Raw genomic sequence first — 27,049 nt, forward strand, 5'->3', positions numbered from 1 at the left:
TCATCCCTCTTACAGTACCAGAACAAAAATACTGCTGTTAACCTGAAACTACTCGGAAACAGATCTATAAAACCCTTTCTTTGAACACAAGCATTTTAGTGTATCTACTACACAAGAACAGAAAGACTTCACAGACCTTAAACGTACCCAATTACAAAAAGCAACAAAAATCTTTAAATGCCTGTTTTAAAATAAAACCTTGCAAAATAGCCCGAAACCACTTCTCTCAGATTACAAAATGAGCATGTGGTGAAAAGGGACAGAGAATACCAATTTACTATACCTTATGCTGACTGACAACGTTTGTTGCATAGCAACAAGATTATGCAGTCTGAAAACAGCACAGAACTCCTTTTCTTGGCTTGCCAAGCCACAGTTAACCCCATAGACGCTGAGAAAACATGCAAAAACAAATTTGCAGAGACTACTACCAACATCAGAAGTCTAATGATATAAATTCTAAAACTTCAGAATCAAATTCCAGCCTATTTTCCACTTGAATGTATTGGTATGCCTTCACTCTCAATGTTTCTCTATGTGCTAGAATAAAACTGCTACTTAAATTTGGACATCCCTTTTAAAACCATCATCTGTAAGAGTTGTTTTTCTTTAAATCCTATGTAATAACATACCACATACCTTTTGTTTCATAATTTAAAAGAAGTAATTTGATCCTTTCAGTTTATTTTCAAAAAATCCTAATTTATAAGAGCAAGGGCTATAATTTCCTAACAATTTAAATTTTCTCCTACTTAAAATTTATTTGAACTATTTTTATAGATTTGCCTATACAGGTAACTAGTAACTTTTTTTTTTTTAAAGAAGTCTTCATCTAAAGAACAAAAATTTAAAGTTTGCAGTTATCCTTGCCATATCTTTAATACTTGCATTGTTTGGGGATATCCCCTTCTTTTGAGAAAGTTAAATGGCTGCCAAGACCCACCATAAAACAGATCAAATACAGATAAAATCAATTTACAACAGTGGTTCTCAGCCTTTTTGAAGATGAGAAGACCCTTTAAATTCATAAATTCTACTTTTAATACACGTTGACTGAGAAAATGTGATTTAAAAGTACTTAGAATTTACTATCTTTTAAATAAATCTGTATCTTATTATAAAAGTGCCTACATACTTGAAATATAACATATATGAAGGCAAGCATCTTTGGGTTACAAAGCTTGGTGCACACAGGGGTTCAAGTTATCTCCCTAAAATAATCCCACAGCTGCCCCCAGAGCCCACAAATTAGAAGTCATTAATCCACCAGAAAAGTTCAAACCATTTTTGAAGACATAGGGTAAAATGCATACAGGTTTAGAAGTGAGACAAAGCTGGGTTCAGAGACAGGTTCCACCACTTATTAGCCATGTACTCTCAGCCAAGGGCATTAATGGGGGTGATACCTACCCTAGGGAGTAGGTGTAAGGACTAGAACAAAAAGTGTATAGAAATACGAAGCATATTAGTTTCATTCCTTTCCTGTTATTCAAAGCCTTACTGGATTTTATAATCCAGTCCAATCTGCTGCATTTCCCATCACTTCCTTCCTATACAAACTCCAAGATGAAAGCTGAGACACTATTGGATGCGATCTTAAGGATGCAAAGTGAAATTTGAGAAGCAGCACTGAAAGGTAGAACAGTTAGAGGCCAAAGTATTAACAGCAAGGTCTTTGGATTTATGCAGGACTTTGATTTGAATCTCAGGTGTCATTTAGACCATGTGACTTTAGCCAAGTCACTTAAGCATTGGTTTCCTCTAATGTAAAACTGCAATGCTGACACCACTCTCATTTATCCTATCCATTAAATGAAATGATTCACATGAAGCATTTAGCAAGTTGCCTGGCTTGTCTTTAAATGCACAACAAATAATAGGTAACACTTATCAAATATCTACTTATTTTGCATAAGTAGAGGATATTAAAAGTTGTCATATGTAATTGGCTAGCCCACGCAGTTTGTACACAGTGTGAGCAAAGCTTACCCGAAGGTTATCCTCAGAGATACTACAATCTACAGCCAGGGACTCATGCTCTGTGCCAGGCACGTGATGGGTCTTCAGGTATTGGCAAGCCTCTGGATCAGTGAGGAAAATTTATCAGGTCTTTAAGACACAAAAGTTAATCATGAAAATATCTTTTAAAACAACGAGTTAAGTTTATTTAAACACTTGTACTGAACTAACAATGAGGTACAACAATTTCTTTGAAAGTATTCCTTTTTTCCCATTTCACCTATGTTAAAATTCAAAGGCTGATTTTTTTCATCTTCAGGTAGTTTCTAACTTACAAATGTACTTATATCAACTGATTTTCAGAACAGATTTTCTTTTTTGAAACACTATAATTTGTGGTTTAGTTAACAGACTAAAGTCTAGGTAACCAAACAGATACAAATCTTCTGTAATAATAAATGTAAGAAACAGCAGGAGTCACCTTTTTCCATTTAAATATAAAACAGGGACTTCCCTGGTGGCGCAGCACTTAAGAATCCACCTGCCAATGCAGGGGACAGGGACACGGGTTCCATTCCTGGTCCAGGAAGGTCCCACATGCTGCGGAGCAACCAAGCCTGTGCTCCACAACTACTGAGCCTGCGCTCTAGAGCCCACAAGCCACAACTACTACGCCCGCGAGCCACAACTACTGAAGGCCGTGCAACTAGAGCCCATGCCCCACAACGAGAAGCCCACACACTGCAACAGAGTAGCCCCCGCTCGCCGCAACTAGAGAAAGCCTGCGTGCAGCAAAAAGACCCAACGCAGCCAAAAATAAATAACTAAATAAATTTATTTAAAAAATAAACATAAAACATTTAAGGGATTCCCTGGCGGTCCAGTGTTTAGGACTCCACACTTTCACTGCTGAGGGCATGGGTTCAATCCCCAGTCGGGGAACTAAGATTCCACAAGCTGCACGGCACAGCCAATAAATAAATAAATAAACTGAACATATTTTTTAAACGTTTGAAAGTTATACAATAATTCCTGACATTTCAGAATTTAGAGTAGTAATTCTCAACTGGGGTGATTTCTCCCCCATGCAAAATTTCACTAGGAAGAGAAGTTAGCGGTGAGCTACAGGCATTTGGTGGGTAGAGGCAGGGATACTACTAAACACCCTACAATGCACAAGATGGCGCCCACAACACAGAATTATCTGGCTTCAAATATCAACAATGCCAAGGTTGAGAAACCCTGATTTAGATGTAGGCATTCATATTACAGGGAAAAATACTAAACTCTTTCAAAAGAACTACGAATACCCAGATTTCTCAGCATCATTTGTTGAAAAGGTTATCCTTTCCCCATTGAATGGTCTCTGCAACCTTGTCAAAAAATCAACTGACCATAAATTTGAGTTTACCTCTGGGCTCTCTATTCTGTTCCATCCATCTACAGGACTAATTTATGCCAGTACCACACTGTTTTGATTACTACAGCTTTGTAATAAGTTTTGAAATCACAAAATATGAGTCCTCCAACTCTGTTCTTTTTCAAGACTGTTTTGGCTATCCCCAGTCCCTTGAAATTCCATATGAACTTTAGGATGGGTTTTTCTATTTCTGCAAAAATACGCCATTGGGATTTTGACAGAGATCGTACAGAATCTGTAGATCACTTTGGGTACTACTATCACCTTAACAATATTAAGTCTTTCAATCCATGAACACAGAAGGTCTTTTCATTTACTGAGGTCTTTATTAATTCCTTTCAGCAATATTTTGTAATTTTCAGTATACAAGTCTTTCACCTCATTGGTTAAATTTACTCCTAGGTATTTTATTCTTTTAGATACTACAGTAAATGAAATTGCTTTCTTAATTTCCATTTCAGATTGCTCATTGCTGATGTATAGAAACAACTGATTTTTGCACGTTGACGTTGTACCCTGCAATTTTACTGAATACATTCATTAGTTCTAGTAGCTTTACTGTGGATATTTTGCATGCACTTGTATTTAATGTATGCATGTCTCCCTCTGTATCTGTCATCTGGGGCAGTTAGCCCAACTGATTAAAGTGAGAGGTGAATGAGACCAAAGTCGTGGTCCATACCCAAATGGCAAACTCAGGCTAGAGTTGATATGTTGAAGTACTAACCCCCAGTACCTCAGAATGTAATCTTACTTAGAAAGAGGATCACGGCAGATGTAATTAGTTACGATGCGATCACACTGGAGTAGGCTGGGCCCTTAATCCAGTATGACTAGTCTCCTTAAAAGAGGAAAAACTTCATGTGAAGACAGAGACACACAGGGAAAAGACAGACTTATGACCACGGAAGCAGAGATTAGAGTGGTGCATCTGTAAGCCAAGAAATGCTAAGGATTGTCAGCACACACCAGAAGTTAGAAGAGGCAAGGAAGGAATTCTGCCTCAAGACTATAACATAAAAATTCTGAGTTTCCAGCCTACTGGCCTGCCCTACAAATGTAAGATTCAAGGTACAACATCAACTCCTGTCTGAGTTTCCAGTGTGCCAGCCTGCATAACAAATTTCAGATTAATCAGCCCCCACAACCATGTAAGTCAGTTTCTTTAAATGAATGAATGAATAAATATTGGTTCTTTTCTCTAGAGAATCTTGACTGATACAGAAATTATGGGAACATTTAGGAAAATGGGGGAAGGGAAAGAGTAGATCTGGAGGTCACAAAAAATAAACTGCCTAGTTCATCACTGTATCCCTGATCTGTATAAAAGCCCTACTGAATTAGTTTCTAATTTTAGTACTTTTTGCATACTCAGATAGAAAGAACTGCAACAGCGAATCTTTTGAAGGGAAACAGCCTTGCTGACTGGATGACAGAATTCTTATTTGTGTAAGATTTCCAGGTAGGAAAATACACACACACACACACACACACACACATATATTTGATGTGTTGGTCCTTATGCTTTCAAGTAAATATTACATTTTTTAATCCAAATATCATCACCACCACTTATCCATACCTTTACATAGCTTTATTAAAGGAGTATAAAAACATACTGTGTTTAATATTAAGTTGTACGAACTAGTACGAACTACTACCTAATACCTTTGAAAATCAGATGACTTATCTAGAGAATTAAAATGAGAAGGCCTAAAACACTCAATATTCATGAGTTTAGTTTTTATATTTCTTTTTTTAAAGTTACTGCAAGTCCCAGATTGTACCCAGCATGCTACAAAGTGCTTAGGGAAATGTGCCATGAATAAAGGGAGCTCACACTTGATTTTTTGAGGGAAAATTTTAGGTCTGAAGTACCAAATGAGCTGAACAGTCAACAGATGATCTGAGTTCAATAAGAGAGACTTAGCCTGGAGTAATCACTAAAGACATAAACTAGCAGAGGAAACTGAAGCAAGAGTGAGTCTGAGTGAGCACAGAGAAGGCAGATTTCCAGAAGACACAACAGAAGTAATGAGACCAAAATTCCACCAGAACCTTTGGGGAACAAGCAGCAGACCACTGTGAAATGAATTCATGTGGGGTGTAGGGACAGGCATGGCTGGAATGTTTTGCAGAGGACCCTGAATGCCAGGTTGAGACATCTGTGTGCTAGAGTGCAGGTGAAGGTTTTTTAGGAGGAAGTTTGGGAAGAACAGCTGACGAAGTAGGAACCAAGCATATGAAAGGAAGGCAGAGTGAGAGACTTGAAGTGGCCACTGCAGAAGAAAGGGAGCTGGTTTCTAGTGATACAAGTAACGGTTCCACAGTTCAGGGGGTCTGCTTTTTAAAGATTCATTTTAACAAAGTTTAAAACATTTTAAAATATAGGTCCTTTAAGAATTTAACTAGCTCCTTGCTTTTAGAGTGCCTAAAATAAGAAGTCTTTCACATTAAAAGTTAAAGAAAAAGGCAAAAGAACATACAGGAGCTTGAACTTCATTTTTTAAAAAAAGTTATGGTGCAACACAAAGAAAACAATAGCTAGAATACACTAAATCCATAAATCCTCTAAATGCATTATGGCAAACCACAAAACAAGGCAATGGATTATTAATTCCATTTGGCAGAAACAAATTGAGATTACGCACAGCCAAGGTCTCACAGTCAGTAAAGGGCAGAAAAGCTTTGAGGCCAATGATGATTCTATTAGACCTATCTCCTCCCAAAATGAAACCACCTTGAAAAACTTCCATATCCAGAGGAATATAAAAAGATGATGGAGGAATTTCCCTTAAAGTAGATGCTTTGAAAAAAATAATAGATGGATATAACAAAATACTAAAGCAATACAAAATAACACTAGCAACCTGCTATAATTAAAAGGCATACATACTAGAGAAAATTTTAAAATATTATTTGCACATGACGTTATTTAAAAAGGAATCAACAAAAATACATGAAAGTCTCTACCCTCACAATACCATGTACCAACAAAATGATTAATACCTCCTCCCCCACTAAACTGCCCACAGCAGTGAAAGTGCAGAGTCCCAACCACTGGACAGCCAGGGAATTCCCTGTAACTTGTTTTTGAGGATTCATCTTACTGGGCCACTTTACTAACTTTGGAATCACAGAGCAAGAGGAACCATGTGGGATGTAGGCCATGATAATGAAGAGTTTGGTATTAATTCTAAGAGCAACGGGAAGCCACTGAAGTGTTTTAGAGATAAGACTGAGCTGATAAAATCTGAATTTCAGAAAGACCTGACTGCTGCATAGATCACAGACTGGATGGGGTAATACACAATGCAATAAATTAGAAAATCCAGCAACACATATGTAAAAATGTAACATAGGCCGAAATAGGTTCAGGGGTCTTAATATGATTCATTGCCAGACTCCCACAACTTGCCAGGTCGCCCAGGGAAGCAAAGTCATCCTAACACACACACACCAGAAAAACTAATGAACTAACAACTTATAAAATTCATCCTGTCAAACACCCCTCCTACAGTAACAGGTGCCTCTGTCAGTCCACTTCACCTTTGCCCTGTCAGTCTCTCAAAGATGGCAGGTATTTCAATGACAAAGCAACACAATGAGTATCATGTACAAAGTAGAAGTGCAAACCTTCCAAAAGATACAGGGCTTTACTAAGTCACTAAAAGTCACTAAAAGTCACTAAAAATGAAGAGAACTGTTTCCAACTATTGGCAAAGCCACTGGCAGAAATGAAAATCGGAGAGGGACACTGACTGGGAAGGAACGTAAGGGCACCTAATGGGATGAAAAGTACTCAATATGTTCTGTATCCTGCCCTGGTCGGTAGCTACACAGATGTGCATATGTTGTAAATATCCATCAACCTGTAGATATACTTATGATTAATACATTTAGCTGTATGTAAATTATACCTTAAGAGGGGAAAAAAGGAACAAAAGAAGAGATGGCCCTCCTTCCTGTAAGAATTGCTAGTTCTGAATGTGAAGCCTAGAAATCCCATGGCCTGCTTGCTACCCGTGTGAAGATGAAATGGATACTCAAGATAGCAAAATGTACCTGGATTCTCAGAGACATCCATGAGCCACTGAGTGTAGTGGGCCTGGAGCCCACTTTTTCTCGGGACTTCCAATTATATGAGATAGTAAATGTTCTTAATATTTAAGTACTTTAAGTCTGCTACTTGCCCCTGAAAGCATCTGAACAGCTACCATGAGCAAATACTTGGAGAAAGCTAATGAAGATGAGATAATAGGAGGGGCAAAAGAAAATAATATGAAAATATAAGTGGGCTTTGATAATGAAGCCTTTGAATATTTTGGCAAAAATGGATTTCTTTAGGCTCACACTAGAAAAGTCCATCATTTCACGAAGTATATAGTTTCATGCGATCTTGCAATTTTTAAAGAAAAATTATGTGAAACAAGCAACCAACAATTGACTCATTCTTCTTCCATTTTAAGAATTTAACACATCGTAGCAACCATAACATGAATGTTTCCATAATTTTGTTTCATTTTTCAAGATTAAACCCAAGTAAAGTCTTTTCTCCCCACCCCTGCTATCTCTGAAATGTTACTCCTATTCTAGGTCAATTCATTCTACATGGCCCTGTTCTTGTACCAATTATTTTCAGAAAATAAAGAACCCTTATATGATGAAATCACAAAGAAAAAGTAAATTATTCACTCACACATCAACACTTAGAAAATTCAAACACAGACCTCAGTTCACGTTTGAATGAGAGACCCGAGCATACTGGTTAAAAGCATGGGCTCTGGAATCAGACTGCCTGGGATGGAATCCCAGTTTGCTGTTGACTAGTGGGTGACCCTGGGCAAGTTACTTAACCCTCTGCGACTCAGCTTTCTCATCTATAAAAGGAAAATAACAACTGTTCCTACCTTATAAGTTATAAGAGGAATATTAAATGGTTAATATGGGAAGTATTGATATTTCAGGCAGTAAGACTCAGTAACCATTAGCTATTACATTTCAAAATAAGAAAACTGAGGAATATAAATGCCAACATTGGAATTGAATTATTGGAGAAGGAAAAACTTTTTTAAAATCACAAGCTTTATGTTTAAATAAAAGTATACATTTTAAATAAAAATTAAGACAAAAATGAGAACAGATAGAGTAAAAATAAGCTGAAAGTTTAATTTCTAAATATGTAAGAACTTTTTAAAGGTACCATATCAAACCTATTAAACTAGAAACTAAAGTGCTGATGCACTTTACTAAAGATGAAATAAAAAATCTGAATATATGGAGGAGAAAAAAGAATGAAAAACTCAGTATCATAAAGGAGTCAATTCTCTCCCCTTACCCCTATTAATCCATTAATTTTACACAATTCTAATCAAAACTCCAACAGGTTTCGGAGTGCAATTTTTTTTATTTCATTTTTGTTTTAATTGATGAAATGATTCCAAAACTAACCTAAAAGAATGTATTAAGTAGAATAGCAAGTAAAGTTTTGAAAAACAAGAAAATGAACAGTAACTTTCCTTCCTAGAAATTAAAATATACTACAGACTCAGAGTAATTAAGACAGTGAGGTAGTAACACAGAATTAGACAAATAACTACTGAGTCCAAAAACAGAACCAAGTATTTATGGGAATTCAGTATACAATGTGTGTGGCATTTCAAATCAATGGGAAAAGACAGATTATTCAACAAATGATGCTGACAAAGGACTAAATATTTGATATTTCGTCAAATACTAACCTCCCATCTTACACCAAAACAAATTTCAGATGGCTTAAATTTAAACATAAATGAAACCATAAACCAAAACATAATAGAAAAAAATGTAGGTAAATACTAGTATAATTTTAGGTTGGGAAAGGCATGACACCAAAGGCAGAAACTATAAAGGTAAAGACTAACAGATCTGACATGAAATTTTAATGCTTCTTTACCAAAACAAAATTAAAAGACAAGTGATGAATTTCTTTATAAGATACATCTGGTTGATTTTACATCACAGCACCCAACAGTCACACCTCTTGATTCACCCTTGTGTCGTCTCCTCCCACCCTGACTCTGAGCTTGACCATGTAACTGGCTTTGGCCAAGAAGATTAAGGGAACGGGACGCAGGCTGGGGCATGATCTAATGGAAGGCTGCTATTACTAAGTGAGAGACAAACAGACACACCACATGAACCCAGTCAGGGAATGAAAAGATGAGTGAATCCAGGTGAGACCAGCAGAACTGCCCAGCCAACTCACACGTTTTACTAGGTTTTGAGGCAGTTTGTAATACCACATTAGATAACTGGTATAATATCAGTATATCTACACCATAAAGGGTTACTTATTAAAGATGGTATAAATCATTATAGGAACAACTAAACATCCCATTGGGAAAATAGGCAAAGGATATAGACAATTCTCACAAAAACAAAGATGTCCAGTAAACACATGAAGAAATGTCCAACTCTAGTACCAAAGAAACACAAATTAAAACAATGAGATAACACCTTTTGCCTATCAGATTGGCAAAGATTAAAAAGGCTGATAATGGCTTGAGTTGGTCACAATGTGGTGAAACCGGCCCTCTCATCTATATTGTTAATTTGGTAATGTGTGTCAAAAACTGATAAAATTCCCTCTGGTCTGGTAATTTCATTTATTATTCACTCAAATACTTATTGCATACTCAGAGGCCTATGCTGGGAACTAGAATATAGTCAGATCAGGCAGGACCTACTAATAATTTTGCTTCTATTATTAATTTGGGTTTTATCCTAAGAGCACCAAGATGGCATTGAAGGCTTTAGCAAGCAAAGAACAATATCGGATTTCCACTTTAAGATCATTTTAATTGATGTATAGACAACGGGGGACAAGAACGCAAGTGAGGAGACACTAATTGTTCCAGTGAGCATTAACAGTGGCCTGGATTTGAGCAGTGTCAGTGAGATGGAGAGAAGCAAAGGGAGGGCGACGTGATGGGACCTGCTGACAGAAAAAAGTAAAAGAAAGGGGAAAAATAAATACTACTCCTCAATTTTAATTCTAGGAATGTAGGCTAAAATATAAGTATCTGTGCAGATATAGAATATGATACACAGGTGTACAAAAATATACACCCAAAGATGTTCATGGCAGTGTTTTTTATAATAACAAAAATAATGAAAAAAAATCTAAAAGTCTATCCCTAAGAGATTAAGGTCACTCCAAGCATAGTGAGAACACTGTGCAGTCACTTAAAATTATTTAGATTTCTATTTAGTGACAAGATGTGGAAAGGGGTCAGTTACAAAACACATAACATAATTTCATTTCTAAATAGTATGATCTCACTTTTATTTAAAACATACTCATACACACACAAGCACATTTATGGCTGCCTATGTGCATTACAGAAAGTCTAGAAAGCTATACATCAAAATACCAAAATTCTAGATGCTTTGGACTTCAGTTATTAAAATCTTTATACTTTCCATACTTCTAAAATCTATGCAAAACCTGTACTGCTTTATAGTGAAAGAAAAGAAGTAATTTTATTTAAAAAAAAAAACAAAAAAAACACTGACCAGACATTTATTTGGATAATAGTAAATTGGTTCATTTTCTTAAAATACTGCAAATAAAAGATTAAAGAGACTTAAAAGAGATCAAAATAACTGAAATGGAAACTTATGATTCGTAAATCTTAAATTGTTAAAAAATGAACAATTTGCTTGCAATACTAGTCGAATGTGAGATGAGAATTTGGGAGGAGAGGAAAGGACATCTCAGAGCAAAGCAGACACTCAAATACAACCAATTTTATCATTACAAAACCTGCACAAAAAGATCCCTTCACTGCACTGTTAGACAAGCAATTTGGACTCCCTTGAGATCTGACCTAAAGAGCTATTCATTTTATTTCACTTTATGTTCTGAGGTTCTTTATGAATCTTCTTCCCTACCAAGTTGACACATACACTAACAGATACCAAAAAGGATAGGAGATTGAGGACCTCTGAAGCACAGTTAGTCATTTTGACTTCATTATCATCAGATGTACGGGTTGCCAAAACCAGATGTTCTAGAAGGGCAAAAAAATGTCATCAACCTTGCTTCATTTCCCAAAGACAAAAACTTTCTTTGGTATTTGAGATTATTGTAAACAGGACCCCCCCCAAAAAAAAAACAAAACACTACCTGGTTTGAACAGTTTTCTGAAGATTCTGATGGATTTGCTTCACTGATATAATCAGTGACCTTAGTCATCCTTGCTTATAACAGGGCTACCAGAGAGATGGCTGCTACCTGAGCACAAAGATATGACTCCAAAATTTGTTCAGGCCTCTCAAAGGCACCACTAATTAATGTTTCCACTTCAGCACTCCTACCTGCCTGGTTCCCTAAAGAGAAAAGCCCAATGGTTCTACCTTCAATATCTCTGCTTTAGAAAACATGAAGATGTCAATTTAAAATATTAGTCCAAAGTAACAAAAATGTCAGAAACAATGTAAAACAAACAAGACCATCTTCTGGTATTATTTACTCTCGTGCATAAGTGAAAATAATAATCCAAGGATGGGGAGTGGAGGTTGAGACATAATTCATATACCATAAAATTCACCATTTTAAAGTATAAAATTCAGTGATTTTTAGTATATTCACAAGGTTGTGCAACTATCATCATTATTTAATTCTAGAACATTTCCCATCACCCCAGAAAGAAACCCCATACACACTGTGATTTGTAAGATATATGTTTGTTTATTCAGATATATATATATTTGGTCTTCCTCCACAGTTCCAGGTTCACAGCTCCCAAAACCCTTCAAATTTCCTACATGCAGAGAGTGATAAAGGTGTCTTTTGGTTATGTGAATGAGGTAACTTTCAGAAGCACCTAAGGATGGGAGCTAGTGCCAGGAGAACCAACCAAGTGATTAGAGGGTTGGTTGCAACTTTCAGTCCCAGCCCCTACCCCACCCCGTCCCCAGGGATGAGGAGAGGGGCTGGAAGTTGAATCAATCACCACTGGCCAATGATTCAGTCAATCAGGACTATGTAAAGAAGCCTCCACAAAAAACAAAAGAACAGCCTTTTAGGCTCTCTTTTTTAAAAGCTTCCACACTGGGTAACCAGAATACTTCCACGTGCCACTGTGCCGGCCCCAAGCTCCATGAGGACAGAAGCTCCCTTGTTCAGGAACTCGCCCTGCGTAGCAGCTCTTCATCTGGCTCCTACTCTTTAATATAATCTTTTCATAATAAATCAGTAATCTAGTGAGTAAGCAAGTTTTCCCGAGTTCTGTGAGCTGTTCTAGCCAATTAACCACACCTGAGGAGGGAGCTGTGGGGACCCTCTGATTCACAGCCAGTCGGTCAGAAGTACAGGTGACAACCTGGACTTGCAACTCACCTCTGAAGTGGAGGGTGGGTCTTGTGGGACTGAGCCCTTTACCCTTGGAATCTCATTCTATCTCCAGGCAGACAGTGTCAGAGTTGAGATGAATTCATAGACACCCTGATGGCATCTGGGAATTGCCTGTTGGTTTTTGGGAAGCCCCCAACCTCCCCCAGCCCCTGACACACACAGAGTAGAATGGGGTCAGGGAACCCTTTTGCACACACTCACTTCCCACTCCTCCTTCACTATCCCAAGACCATAGCAACTATTAATCTACTTCCTGTCTCTACAGATACGCCCATTATGAACATATCCTATCAGTGGAATCATAAAATAAGTGGCTTTTTATGTCTGACTTCGTTCACTTAGCACATTTCCATCCATGTTCCTTTTGACTATTATGAGTAATGCTGCTATGAACATTTGTGTACAGTTTGCACGAATATATGTTTTTATTTCTCTTGGGTGTATACCGACAAGTGGAATTGCTGGGTCATCTAGTAACTCTATGTTTAGCATTTTGAGGAACTACCACACTGATTCTAAAGCAGCTGCACCGTTTTACATCGTTTTTCACATGCTTAACATAAACTTAAGAGATGTCAGACTTTCATAGAAGTAGGGGATTTACTCTTCTCAAGCCCATTTTACATGCCAAATGCTATGCCAGGGTTTTATATAATTTCTGACTTAATTTTCCTAACAACTCTGTAATGCAAAAAGCATCTCCATTTTACAGAAGGAATTCATATCTCAAAAACTGTTTGTAACCTACTCAAAAATCACTTAGTTCATAATCGTCAAAATAGAATTTGAACTCAGGTTGACTTCAAAGCCTGTCCTCTTTACCCTCTTCTATGCAACCTCTGCACTGAAATATATGCACACTGACTGCTTTACACCAAAAAGATTATTTGGAAAAGTACATGTTAACTAAGTTTATTAGAATCATTATAAAACAGAAGTTTCCAGAACACAGAAATTTCTAGAACATATAAGGTCTCTTGTGTGAACCATTCCCTGTTAGTAAATGATTTCTTCATGTAGTTACTTAATAAAACCAATCTATAAATCATCTAAGCATTATACAGATTAGTTTCTTCCATCAAAGTTATATCCACTGACAAAAAAAATCTGGGTTATCTTCTACTGTGGGCTGAATTATTTCCCCCCAAAAAATCCATATGTTGAAGCCCTAATCCCCAATGTGACAATATTTGGAAACAGGGCTTTTAGAAAGTAACTAAGATTAAATGGAAAAAAAAAAAAAAAAAAAGATTAAATGAGTTCATAAGGGTGGGGCCCAAATCCAACAGGATCAGTGACCTTATAAGAGAGAGAGAGCTCTGTCTGTCTCTGTCTCTGTCTCTGTCTCTGTCTCTCTCTCTCTCTATCTCTGCCATGTGAGGTCATAGTAGAAGGTGCCCAAGGAGATGGCAGTCTGCAAGCCAGTAAAGAGAGCCTTACCAGAACCTGGTCATAATGGCACCCTGATCTCAAGATTTCCAGCCTCCAGAACTTTGAGAAAATAAATTTCTGTGGGATTTTGTTACAGCACCCTAAGCTAATACATCTTCCTTCATAAATATCACGAACTATCCAATTATTGGTATTTTAAGCACTAGTAAGAATCAAAACAAAGCAGTCATTAAGTAGAGTAGAAATAAGCTAAACCAATAGACATGCATAAGCTTGTTGTTCAAAAATATCTTCAAGTCCCATGATCAAAGAGACTAAAAAACAGAATGATGGCCATTCTGTTAATGCAGAATTTAACGAGAAAGTCAAGGAAACCCGGTATCCTCCAAAAGGGCTTTGGAGTTAGACAAACCTGCGTTTGACTCCTTTTGGCCATTTCTGAGCTTTGTGTTTGAGTGAGAAACATACTCTATTTGTTTCTGAACACTATTCCTGTGGTCAGAATGCTGTTTTTGTTTGTTTCAATTAAATAACTTTATTAACATTTACTATATGCCAAATACTATTTTACATACTATAATACCCAGTACACCTTCTAGAACACTACAGGTGCTCCACAAATGGTGGTGGTTATTGTTAGTACATAGATTCTGGAAAAGGACACACCAAAGTTAAGCATTTACATGAGCACCCACTATTTGCCTAATATTTTGCTGGTACCGTGAATATAAAAACGCTGTCCTACCCTCAAGGAGCTTACAATGAAGAGGGACAGATAGATCCAGATCATTATAAAACAATGTAATAAATGCAATGGCCAAAAAACATGCAAAGTACATAGTAACACAAAGGGAAAGCTGGGAGGTAGATAAATCAAGGACTACTTCCCAGAAGGTCTGACAAGGAATTCCCTTCCTGATTTCGATTCCAGAAAACTTTGTAAGAAAACTTCATAAGCCCTTATTAGGGGAATCATTCACTGAGGTAGAGCCTCAGCCCAGATTCTCCCTTTTAACTTTTACTTCCACTCAGTTCCATCTGTCAGTTTCAAAGAAGGGGGAGAGGGGCACAGGAAGAGTTTAAGTATCCTTTTCCTCCCCAACAACTGCATAAAAATTGAAATCACATTTTTCCAAATCCTTCTTACACTTATGATAAAGACTGGGTGTTTTACAAGTTATACAGTCACCCTAGATTTAAGCTATGTGTAGGATAAGTAACCAAAACTGTCAGTCCAGTATGTAATTTCTTCTATAGCAGCCAAATGGGGCTGCCAGTTATTTTGCTTATTCCAACTGGGCTAAAAAGGTATCCAAAACCTTGACTACTGTAAAAACCGGTACATTTTCTTCATTAATCCACATTCTTATTCAAGATGTGTTCACTTAATACCTACAATGCAAAACAATGCCTAAATACAATGCACTAACTTTCCAAAAAATGCAAATTTGGCTCCTGCCCCTAAAATTAGTGAGAGAAAGTCACACATCCAAAAGCTACAAGCATAAAGGAAGATCCGTGGGCATAGAGACTACTATTTGTATCCTTTCATGGGTATCTCACTTGACATCTGACACAACAATCCTTGAAATAATAGAATTATCTCCATTTTTATCTGTTTTCTCCATTAACAAGTCAGCATGTAAACCCTGGATCTTCTGAGCTTTGATTGTGTCACACTCTAAAATGTATATTAAATTTAAATGAAGGTAACAAAATCACAATAACTACTTGAAAGACTAAATATACACACAGGAAGGAAACTTAAAGATCGGTTTCCTCACCTATAAAATAAGAAGGGTGGACTAGATCACAGATGGTTAAATAATGAGCATTCCAGGAAACACTCTACTGCCACTCTCTGGGACCTTCATCCCAATTAAACATTACTAACCATGGCACTTTCTTACCAAACCCATAATTGTAGCTATGTCCTTATCAACATGGCAGCCACTACCAATTGGGAGTAGATAAGCAAGCAAAACATAACCTGCTTGTGGGACTTCTTTGGTGGCGCAGCACTTGAGAATCCGCCTGCCAACGCAGAGGACACAGGTTCGAGCCCTGGTCTGGAAAGACCCCACATGCCCCGGAGCAACTAAGCCCATACACCTCGACTACTGAGCCTGCACTCTAGAGCCGGCTCCTCACACGCCTAGAGCCCGTGCTCCACAACAAGAGAAGCCACTGCAATGAGAAGCACACGCACCGCACCGCAGCTAGAGAAAGCCCGCGTGGTAACAAAGACCCAACGCAACCAAAAATAAATAAATAAATAAATTTATTTTTTTTAAAAAAAAGCCTTCTTGCCACACTTGGACCGGATGAGGTGAAGCTAACTACCCAAAAGATTTATATAACTAGTCTAAAACAGAACTAAGCCCTAAAACAACAGAAGTAATATAATTGTATAATGCTTACAAGTACACAATACACTCATCCATTATCATTTGATCCTTAATACCCAGTAAAGAATTATCCCTATTTTTACATATTTTAAAATACAAATCAGTGAAATAATGTGATCAGCTCAAGGTCATCCAGCTAATAAGTGGCTTGGATGAATCCTCCACAACGCCTTTTTCCATGAGAAAGTCACAGAATAGTGAGTGGAAGCCTGGACTATTTAATATGGACCTAAGAATGTCAATCCAAAATCTTCTGAGCTCTTCTTAGCCACTAGGCTACATGCAACTATTTTAGATCAGACAAGCTCCTCGTTCTATCAAAACAAGATCTTGAGTAACTAACCAACTAAGTAAAAATGTAATCATTTAAAAGGCATACACTATATTAATATTACATAGATACACCTACCTCAATCATAAATCGTATACTTTTGAAAGGTTCATAAATGAACAAGAACAGAACCAAAAAGTTGGATGTTACACTAACAAAAGTACCAGTTTTTTGGGTCTCAACCCTTTCACTGTCTTATGTAAGAAATACACTTTCTCATTTCTTAAATTCTTATCTGTAAGCAAAACATTAGCAAGTAATTCTATATACAGCTTTATACAAGTATAGAATGCCGTTAAGATTGTTTTAGGAATGTAAAGTATTATTGTTTCCTTCTGTATAGGAATTATTACATTATACCACAATGAGCATGCTATTCCTGAAATTACAGTCATTTGGAAGATCTTATCACAAATGCCTAAACCGCCAACATATTTAGCATATCCTCTCTTCAGAATTCTGACCAACTTAAAAATGGAAATTCCTACTCATGCACTCCTATTTCTGGATGGCCTTTAAAACATCAGAACTACTCTTTAATATAAATAAGAGACTCGACTTAATAGCATAACATTTATGTCCTACCATACTTGAAAGCATCATTTGGACCAAGTCAAATATGAATATAACCTGAAGAGCCCTTTCTTCAGCACCAAAATATCCCAGAGCTTTTTGCAGCCAGCACAAGAACCTTTTACTTTCATACCACACCATCCTGCTTTTACAGGTATCTAAGGAAATGTGTATACATGAGTTGTACAAACCACCTACGAAATAATCCAATGCCTTCCAAAGTGAAAAGCTGATCCTCTTTTCTGCTCTTAAATTATTCACAATTAGACTACAAAGAATTACTGTACTACCTGAACAAACTTTTCTGACCTGTGTACCATGTTCTATATTTATGCTACTGGAAAGAATCAGTGTGATTCGTCCCTCTCTACATTTAATAAGGAATAGAGCAGGAAAACAGCTTAAAAATTACAAGTTACTTTTTAAAAGGAACTTTTAAGTGAAGACATAATTTACTGTTGACAGACTCACAACTATACATGATAGTGACCAAACCTCACTGAATACTTTCAACATTTTTTTTTTGGTTCACAACCTGAGGACGACAACTTTACGATCATTTTATTTTAAAATATCCCACTTTCATTGTTTTACATTTCTCAATGTTGAGAAAATTTTACCCAAAGTTTGGAAAAATTTGATAAATTCTTGTCTGCAAGACCCCTAATAAGCATTAAATCTTTAAAGCAGAAATCAACAATATGTTGTATTACAAGATGTTAACATTATGGATGTTTTATTATAGTTTCTGAGTCTTCAAGGACATCAGTAACTTGATTAAAAAAACCATGCTCAAATGCATGACTCACATTTTTCAAGTCACATTTTATGAAGATTATGTTTTTTGGTTTGTATGCCATAATTACATTTTGAACTGATCCATTATATTTGAAAATAACTTGCATGTGAGATCACTAAGGACAAGGGTCACTTAGAAACACAGCATTAAAAACAATTTTTAAAGCCTTCAAATAAAGGTCTATAACTTGGAATTAAAGAAAAACATAATTCAAATTCACAGTAAGCTGAAGTGAAAACAACGCAGATTATACCACAAAAAAAAAAAATATATATATATATATATAAACAAAGTGGTAGTGTTCAACCTTGACAGAAAAAAAAAAAGTTTAAAATGAAAACTACTTAAATTGAGAAAGAATTCCAATGACATGACATTTTCTTGCCAAAGCACAGGAATGTGTAGATTATATCATTCAAATCTCATTGTATTACATTATAAAGGTCTTGGCAACAGTTAGCCATTAATCTTTTAACACAAAGGAGATTCAAATCCAAATGAACTGTAAGACTATCTCTTCCAGAAGACAGAAATGGAGTAATTTACTTTATCCACAACTGTTTAACCTAAAAGGAAGGCCGTAAGGATGATAACGCAGAATGGATCAGCCTTCAGTCTACCAAGTCCCATTTCTCACGAAGTCTTGCACCAATCCGAAAAGAGAAGGTTAGGGACACAAAACAGGCTTAGGAAAGACTGAAAAAAATCTCCAATGAATGACACACCACATCATGGTTTATTCTCTTACACAATTGGAGAAACAAAAACGAAAAATATCACACCATATGTTTCATCGTATCAATTAAAAAAATATTTTACGACCGTACCTTCAATTCTTTGGGGCTGAAAAAATAATTTAGCTTCTGTTTTATTGATTACAGAGGAAAAGGAAAAAGCAGCTGCTGCAATGCAACACAGGCTGCTACAGAGGAAGGAGAGAAAACCGTTTTCCAAACAAATCCCTCTCCCGCCCCCGTTTACACACCCCAAACAACTTACTTATCCCAGTCTTTCACTGTGTCCCCCCAAATACAAACCTAATAAATTCTTTCCCTTCCCCCACCATCGTGAAATTTCACCTTTCAGACCTTTCACCTATCTCTACCAGAGCACTTTATTCCCCGCAGAAATTTCAGATCTTTCAAACTTTTCTCCCTTTTTTAATTAAACAAGAGAGTTTTGGTATAAAAGTGCACGAAATTTTTACATATAGACGGAAAAATACCTGTTTCCCAGCAACATGCACGCTTCGATTCTCGAACCCCTCCCCATCTCCCAGGTTTGGCTTGCAAGGCTGGTGGGGGGAGGGAGCCAGGAGCAAATTAAATTTAGGAAGGGAAATCCTGGGCGAGAGAGGAGCATTTGAGGAAAAACGGGAAAACGTCGAAAAGAGGACCCCCTCCCCATAAGGGGGTTGAGGAGGACTACAAGAAAGAAAGAGAAATGAGAAGGGACAAAGGGGGAGGGGGGAGAAAGAGACCAGAGACCGGGGAGACGCGCCGGGCCGGGAGAGGGAAGGCGGGGTCCGGGGAGAGCGGGGTCGCGGCTCCCGCGGCACAATGGCCCGCCGGCCCCCGCCCCGCGCGCCCCTCACCTCATGGTGTCCGCCGCGCCGAGGCTTCCCCAGCAGCCGGGAAACGCGGGAGGCGCCGAGCCGAGGGGGTTCTCTCCAGGGGCGGGGACGCAGCTCGGGGCCGGGAGACAAGTGTCCAGCTCCTCCTTCGGGCGGCCGCGGGGCTACACCATCTCCTCGCACAAAGCCGAGGCGCCGGCCCGGAGTGGGAGAGAAGAGGGCGAAAGAAAAGCTGGGGAGGGGGCGGAGAGGCCGAGGCGCCGAGCGGGTCCCGCGGCCGCCACAGCCCCCCACCTCCTCCTCCTCCTCCTCCTTCTCCTCCCCCGGGAGCTTCCTCGGCCGCCCTCGGAGGGGTGCCCGCCGGGGCCGCGCGCCCGGCCGCAGCTCCACAGGCCCGCGCTCGCCGCGCCCGCCGCCGACGCCGTGTGCAACCGGCAGCTGCGGCAGCCGCGGGAGGAGAGTCGGGATCGCCTCGAGAAGCCCGGGAGGAGGCGGGGCGCGCGGCGGAGGAACACGCAGGCGCCGCCCTCCTACCCCCCTTCCCCCGGGGGCGAGGGGGCGGTGAGGGGGGAGGGGAAGCGGGGGGCCGGGCGCTCCCCCGCCGCCGGCCGGACCCCCCGCGGGACTGCGGAGAGCGGGGAGGGGCGGGAGCGGGCTCGGCGACGACGGGTTAGCAAAGGCTCTTTGTTGCTTTCCCACCCCGCCTCCCCAGCCCCCTGGGATCGGGGCTGCTCACCCCCCGCCCGTAGCCGGCTAGGGTTCCTCCCCCGGGGTTGTCCTTGGCCGTCGTCCCCCCCCCCGCGGTGGCCTACAGCTCCCCTGAGACTGGGGGAGCTCCCGGGCCTCCCCCGCGCCGGAGTGCGGAGACTGGGGCGCCGGGACCTCCCGGCGCGGGACCTGCGGCCACCGGCTTGGGAAGCCAGGAGGCGGCAACCGGGATGCGTGACTGGGCGCCGGCCGGGGGACTCCGGATCTGCCCGTCCGGGTGCCCTCGTGCGGGGCTTGTCTTCAGCTCGTCCTGTTGCTATCTCAGGACCGGGACCTGCCAGTCGATGGGCATCCCGGCTAGCCCCACGGCCCGCCCCCGCCGCGCGCCGCTCCCGGCGATTCCTCCGGGGTGGGGGGAGGGGTGGCGTATAAATGTAAAATATGGTCATCATTGTTCGCTTCGCTCCTTTTCTTCCCGAGGAATCCCAGTGTGGTGTACCGATTTAACGAGCTGATATGCACACACCAAGTATAGGGATGACTTCATCCCCGAAAGAACGCAGCCAACTCGCGGGGAAAAGCAGTCGCCGGGAGACGCGCGCGGCATCGTGTGCAGCAGCGGGAATGGAAGAAGAGAAACGCAGCCTGTGAAACCGCTTTCTATCGTCATTAGCAAAAAGGGAATTCCGGCTGCGGGAGGGGGGAAGAGGGGGGCGGGGGGCCGGGGAGTGATGTCAAATAATGACAGTTTTAAATTTTTCGTCATTCGTTTGGTCTTGAAATCACCTTGAAAAGGTAAACGTAAAATGCTGGCGAAGAAAACATTTAAAGTCAATGGCATGGCGGGGGGAGTTCATCCAGAAAGCCAGGATTTATAGTTGTGGGAGTTTTTAGGTATCGAAAAGCAAATCCAAAAATCAAATGAAAGCTTAAACTGGACAAATTGCAGGCCTCTTGTAGTCCCGAGGAGGAGTGTGTATTTTTTAAGATGACTGGGATGGATCTAATCCAAAATGGAAGACCTGCCATGACTCCAGGAATCTATTCAAAAGTTTTGGTGTTTTATTTTAAGATGGAGGCACAATTCAAATTATAGTTTTGATAGTTGAGATCATTTACACTTCCAAAAGAAAAGTGAACGAGTTATAGTCATACTTGGTGAATGTCTGACTTGTCTATAATAGAACTGTGTGGCCCAGTTTTAACTATAAAAAGCTTCCCCATTTCAGACTCAATACCAAGTTATTTTCTTTTTGGAACCTGCAGCCTCAAACTAACAGCCTTATATACTCAGTGACCTGGACCTATAGCACAGGACCAGGGTGGCCTCAAGTAGTCAAAAGGTACAGTGCCTCTGCTTAAACATGGTGTACTTGAACACTAATTTCCACCCACATGTCTAATTACAGCTTACCATCACAGAAGAGCATTTTATTCAAGGATCTCCAAGCACTGGAGAGAAAACAGCCTTGCCAGTCAAATGTCCTTGTTGCCATATTACAAGTAGAGACAGGGAAATAGAGAACCCAAGAATTGGATGAGTTTGTGCAATAGGCACAATTAAAAACCATAGCAACTAACTATGAGGTTCATTGCCTTATCATAAATACTCACTGTCATTTATGTAATTAAAACACATTCACGGGCTTCCCTGGTGGCGCAGTGGTTGAGAGTCCGCCTGCCGATGCAGGGGACACGGGTTCGTGCCCCGGTCTGGGAGGATCCCACGTGCCACGGAGCGGCTGGGCCCGTGAGCCATGGCCGCTGAGCCTGCGCGTCCGGAGCCTGTGCTCCGCAATGGGAGAGGCCACAACAGTGAGAGGCCCCCGTACCACAAAAAAAAAAAAAAAAAAAAAAAGGGGGGGGGTGGTAGGGGTGAACATATTAAAAAAAAAAAAAAAAACACATTCACATCAAATATTCTCCAAATTAGCCAAAGAACATTTGCTGTGGAGACTTTTTTCTTGGAAAAGTTATAATAAGACTTATCGAACCATCTTGGAAAAGTATTAATAAGACATATTCGACCACAAAGAATTCACTCCAATTTGCCTTAGTTCATTCATAGCAATACAGTAAATCCAGCAGAGCTTATGTTTCAGGGAAAACTCTTACAAAGGGCCAAAAGGGGTGGAGATGTTGCTGTAGTGACTCAAACTGTCTCCTCTTGCCAGAGACAAAAGGCAAGGATAAAAATGCTTTACAGATGACTCCATAACCTACTTCTCATTTGTGAAAGTTAATTCATCCTGCACTAAATAAGTGATATATCACATCATCTTTATCCTTACAGCAAATGTTCTGATGGTATGGGCACCAAATTAAGCAATCCAAGTGGAAAATGCTGTTCTTATTTTCTATGTTTATTAAAAATGTACCAGCCAAGAATTTTGGCCGCCTACAACCATTTCCATCCTTTTGGATGGCAGCCCGCCAGCTCACAAGTTGGTCATACCATTGCCTTTGGATTTAGATACTGCAATGGGTGGCCTGACCTCCAAAGGTCATTCAGTGGAAGGGCAATTTGTTGGCTGTGACAAAATGTTATTGCTTCTTGTTCATATTTGGTTTAACAATAAAAGAGGGCAAAGAAAAGAGAGCTAAGAAATCACCGACTAATTCTGGTCACAAAGGAAACTTTGTGGAATGTGTTACCATATAGAATAAAAGAATTTTAGAGATGGAAGGAATCTTAAATCCAACCCACTCATTTTTCAAAAAAGGAAAGTGAGGCCCAGAGATGTTAAGTAAATTGCCCACAGTCACACAGTCTCTTTTTGGTGCAACTGGAACTTAAACCCAGGATTTATAATTATGGGTTCATTGCTTCTTCCACCACATCATACTGCCTTCCTATGGCATAAGTAAGTGCGTTAGACAGTAAGAATTAAAGCGGATTCTCTTCTCATAAACCCTGCTCTAAAATTAGCCGAGATTGTGTTGGCTTGGCTCAATGGTGAAAATCACTTGAATTTTTCTCTCACAAGGGCTACCCAGTCTGAAGCCCAATACCAGGCCCTCAGGTAGGCACCCGGATGTTTGGAAGTAAATGAATGGATAAACGAATGAATGAATGAATGACTGCTCTAATCGAAGAGGAAACTCTTCATCAAAAGAAATACAGTCTAGGGACTTCCCTGGTGGCACAGTGGTTAAGAATCTGCCTGCCAATTCAGGGGACACGGGTTCAAGCCCTGGTCCAGGAAGATCCCACATGCCACAGAGCAACTAAGCCCGTGCGCCACAACTACTGAGCCTGTGCTCGAGAGCCTGCGAGCCACAACTACTGAAGCCAGTGCTCTGCAACAGGAGGAGCCAACACGATCAGAAGCCCGAGCACCGCAACCAAGAGTGGGTCCCCGCTCCCCACAACTAGAGAAAGCCCACGTGCAGCCCACCAAGACCCAACACAGACAAAAATTAATTAATTAATTAACTAAAAAAAGAAAATACAGGGCTTCCCTGGTGGCGCAGTGGTTGAGAGTCCGCCTGCCGATGCATGGGACACGGGTTCGTGCCCCGGTCCGGGAAGATCCCACATGTCGCGAAGCGAGCGGCTGGGCCCGTGAGCCATGGCCGCTGAGCCTGCGCGTCCGGAGCCTGTGCTCCGCAACGGGAGAGGCCACAACAGTGAGAGGCCTGCATACCAAAAAAAAAAAAAAAAAAAAATACAGTCACCTCTTAACACTGAGTATGTGGCCCTCAGCTTTGGCTCACGGAGCAACACCCCAGCTTAACACCACAATGGGAGGCCTGCTCCAAGCCCTAGGTGTGCACAGCGATCCCAAGTTGTTCTACGCCGCTATTAGCAGTGTGCGTATGATGAAACAGAACACGCTTCTGTTGAAGATGGGTTTGTTGCCGGAGTGTTGTCAGTCTGGCTCTGAGGGTTCTCTCAGAACAGGCCTTGTTTAAATTCATCTGAGAGCATCAGTGTAGGCTTGTCCTCCATTTATGGGCATGAGGGGGATGCATGACTAATGCTGCTCAGCAGTCGGGAAATCATTGCTAAGGATTGTAGGCACAGTCTCCTCCATCACCCAAAATAGGGTTCTACCCTGAAAATTCAGGAGTTACTTAGGGATGGGTGAGGACAAGAAGATAGTTTGGTGTGAATGTGATTGTATACTTTCTACTTCTATGTAACAGTATTGAGTTTTCTGTTGTGGCAATTAGTGAAATTTTTGTTCGTTTTCCCAAGAATGGGAAAAAATAATGTAGAACATGATATGCCAGTAGAATTCAAGATATTTGTATTACTCATCTTTCAGCTTTAGTTGTCCATATATAATCTCGGTTCTAAAATATTATCAGGGGACAGACATTAGAGGAAACTATTTGCGCCTCTGCCATTTGCATTTTTCTTCTATTTGTCATTTTTCTCCCTTCCAAATTAGGATTTATTAAGCTAATTTCATTTCCTCTTCCCCAGAGTCTCTTTCTTTTCTTAGTGCCACAGTGTTTAAACTTGGCAGGAGATTCCTAAAGGCTGAACAGTATTGGAATAACAATTGGTAGAGGCCATATTCTATAAAATGCAAGGCATTATTTCCACAAAATTCAGCTTATGGTTACCATTTAATGAATATGGCAGGTGGGCTCCATTTCTAGATAACAATCAAATCATGTTGCTTTAAGAACTGGATTGAAAAGAAGCATCACCATAACCCAATTCTGAACTCTTATCTCTTGTTTTATAAAATCTAGCTGATAGCTTGGTAAGAAAAAAATGAGTGGTTGCTCTGTTTCTTGCATTGAATTGATTTACTTGTCCCATTGACTTAATCAAATTTGAGAAAATCAGTCAATTATCCTAGGGACATTATGATTGGGTGACAACTGACCTTGGAGTATTTCCTCAAAGGAGATGAGGAGAAAAGCTAATAAAGAAAAGATTATTTTCTGGCTAATCACAGTAGAGAAGAAAGATATTACCACTAGGATGTATCCTGTAAGAGCTGTCTAAAGTCACACTGCCTAATACCACATCTTTTATAGCTTTTATCCCACCTTTCTGGTAAGTTTCAAAGCTCATTAAAAATCCCAATTATTGGGCTTCCCTGGTGGCGCAGTGGTTGAGAGTCCGCCTGTCGATACAGGGGACACGGGTTCGTACCCCGGTCCGGGAAGATCCCACATGCTGCGGAGCGGCTGGGCCTGTGAGCCATGGCCGCTGGGCCTGTGCGTCCGGAGCCTGTGCTCCGCAACAGGAGAGGCCACAACAGTGAGAGGCCCGCGTAACTCCCCCAAAAAAAGGAAAAAAAAAATTCCCAATTATCTTTCTCCTTGAAACTGTTGGTCAGCATGGTGACATGGCCAAATCCTAGTCTGAGAAATTATCTTCAAAACTTAATTTTCTTGGGTTTAATGTCAAAATTAAACCTCTAGTCACGTTTTTCTGAAGTCAAAAGAAAAGCAGCAATTATTAGAAAAATAATTTATGTCACTAATCGTTAATACTCTCATTTGACCTAACATTCTAATTCTCTTAACTCATTTTGTATTGCTACCAACTTATGGTGAAATAAAATGGTGATATTGTACTCATTTTGTGTATTAAGAAGTCGAGTCCTTTGACCAAAGTCGCCAGTAGCTAAATATTCTAGTGGTAAATGAGTCGAATTGCAAATCAACAATGAAGGCAATTAATGGCCAAATTTACTCTCGTTCCCCTCTTCTATCTGTATTAATGCCTGCTATAGATGGAAACCAACAGAGATAGGCTTTACATTTGAAGGAAGAAGTGTTCTTTGAGTCACAGGAATGTAAGAGATGAACATAGATAAGTGACTGGCTAGCCAATAATGATGCTTGCTAACCTGCTAAGCACTTACATACATTAATTCAGTCAATCCTCACAACATTCCTAGAAACTGGGTACCATTACAGTCATCCTTGCCATACATGTAGCTCATGAGAATAACCCAAAGCCACACAGCTAGGAAAGGGAAAGCCAGAAAGTCCTGTTCCACAAGCCACACTCAAGCTCTGCACCAGGTGGCTTCTTCTATTTCACTTTACTTCTCTGATTAAAAAAAAAAAAAAAGACTCAGGTTCGACTTAGGAAATAGAACTAGCATAGTTAAAAACAAAACAAACAAAACACAAGTCACTTAATTCCTGATTCTGCTACAGCAATAGCCCATCTAGTAAATCATGACATTTCGGTTACCCAAACTATAAATAAACCTCTCCCTTAGGCAGGGATTTGTATCCCAAGTGCCTAGGCTTGTACCTTGTGCAATGCAGGGGCTCAATAAATGAGTTAAATGAGTCTCCAAATTAGGGAACTCCAATTAATCTTTTTTTCCAGAATGATAATGCTACTGAGAAGTGACCAGTGTTATTCACTCATTCACCACTCCTTCCCTTAGATATTCCAGCCATACAACTAGCAGAGGTTAATAGAGCTTACAAAGGTTGAGTTTCCTTAAATCGATTTGGTGAACCAGAAACTCATATAGAAATGCTTAGAGTATATTCGCT

At 40.0% G+C, this 27,049-nt stretch overlaps 1 protein-coding gene across 11 annotated transcripts in view; it reads right to left on the bottom strand.

Moving 5' to 3' along the window:
• ENAH (ENAH actin regulator) overlaps nt 1-20,545 on the bottom strand; it is a 157,726-nt gene extending 137,181 nt beyond the window's left edge. For 4 of the 11 annotated variants that reach the window (XM_059065725.2, XM_059065724.2, XM_059065699.2 and 1 more), the window contains exon 1: nt 19,877-20,290. In XM_059065725.2, coding sequence (XP_058921708.1) covers nt 19,877-19,881 — 5 coding nt within the window. In that variant the 5' untranslated portion in view covers nt 19,882-20,290. Of the gene's footprint in view, nt 1-19,876 lie in introns of all 11 variants that reach the window. The other 7 variants (XM_059065720.2, XM_059065723.2, XM_059065670.2 and 4 more) reach the window with 7 other exon arrangements.
• Between the last annotated feature and the right edge of the window lie 6,504 nt (nt 20,546-27,049).

Source organism: Kogia breviceps, chromosome 1, assembly GCF_026419965.1.
Source record: "Kogia breviceps isolate mKogBre1 chromosome 1, mKogBre1 haplotype 1, whole genome shotgun sequence".
Taxonomy (NCBI): Eukaryota; Metazoa; Chordata; class Mammalia; order Artiodactyla; family Physeteridae; genus Kogia; species Kogia breviceps.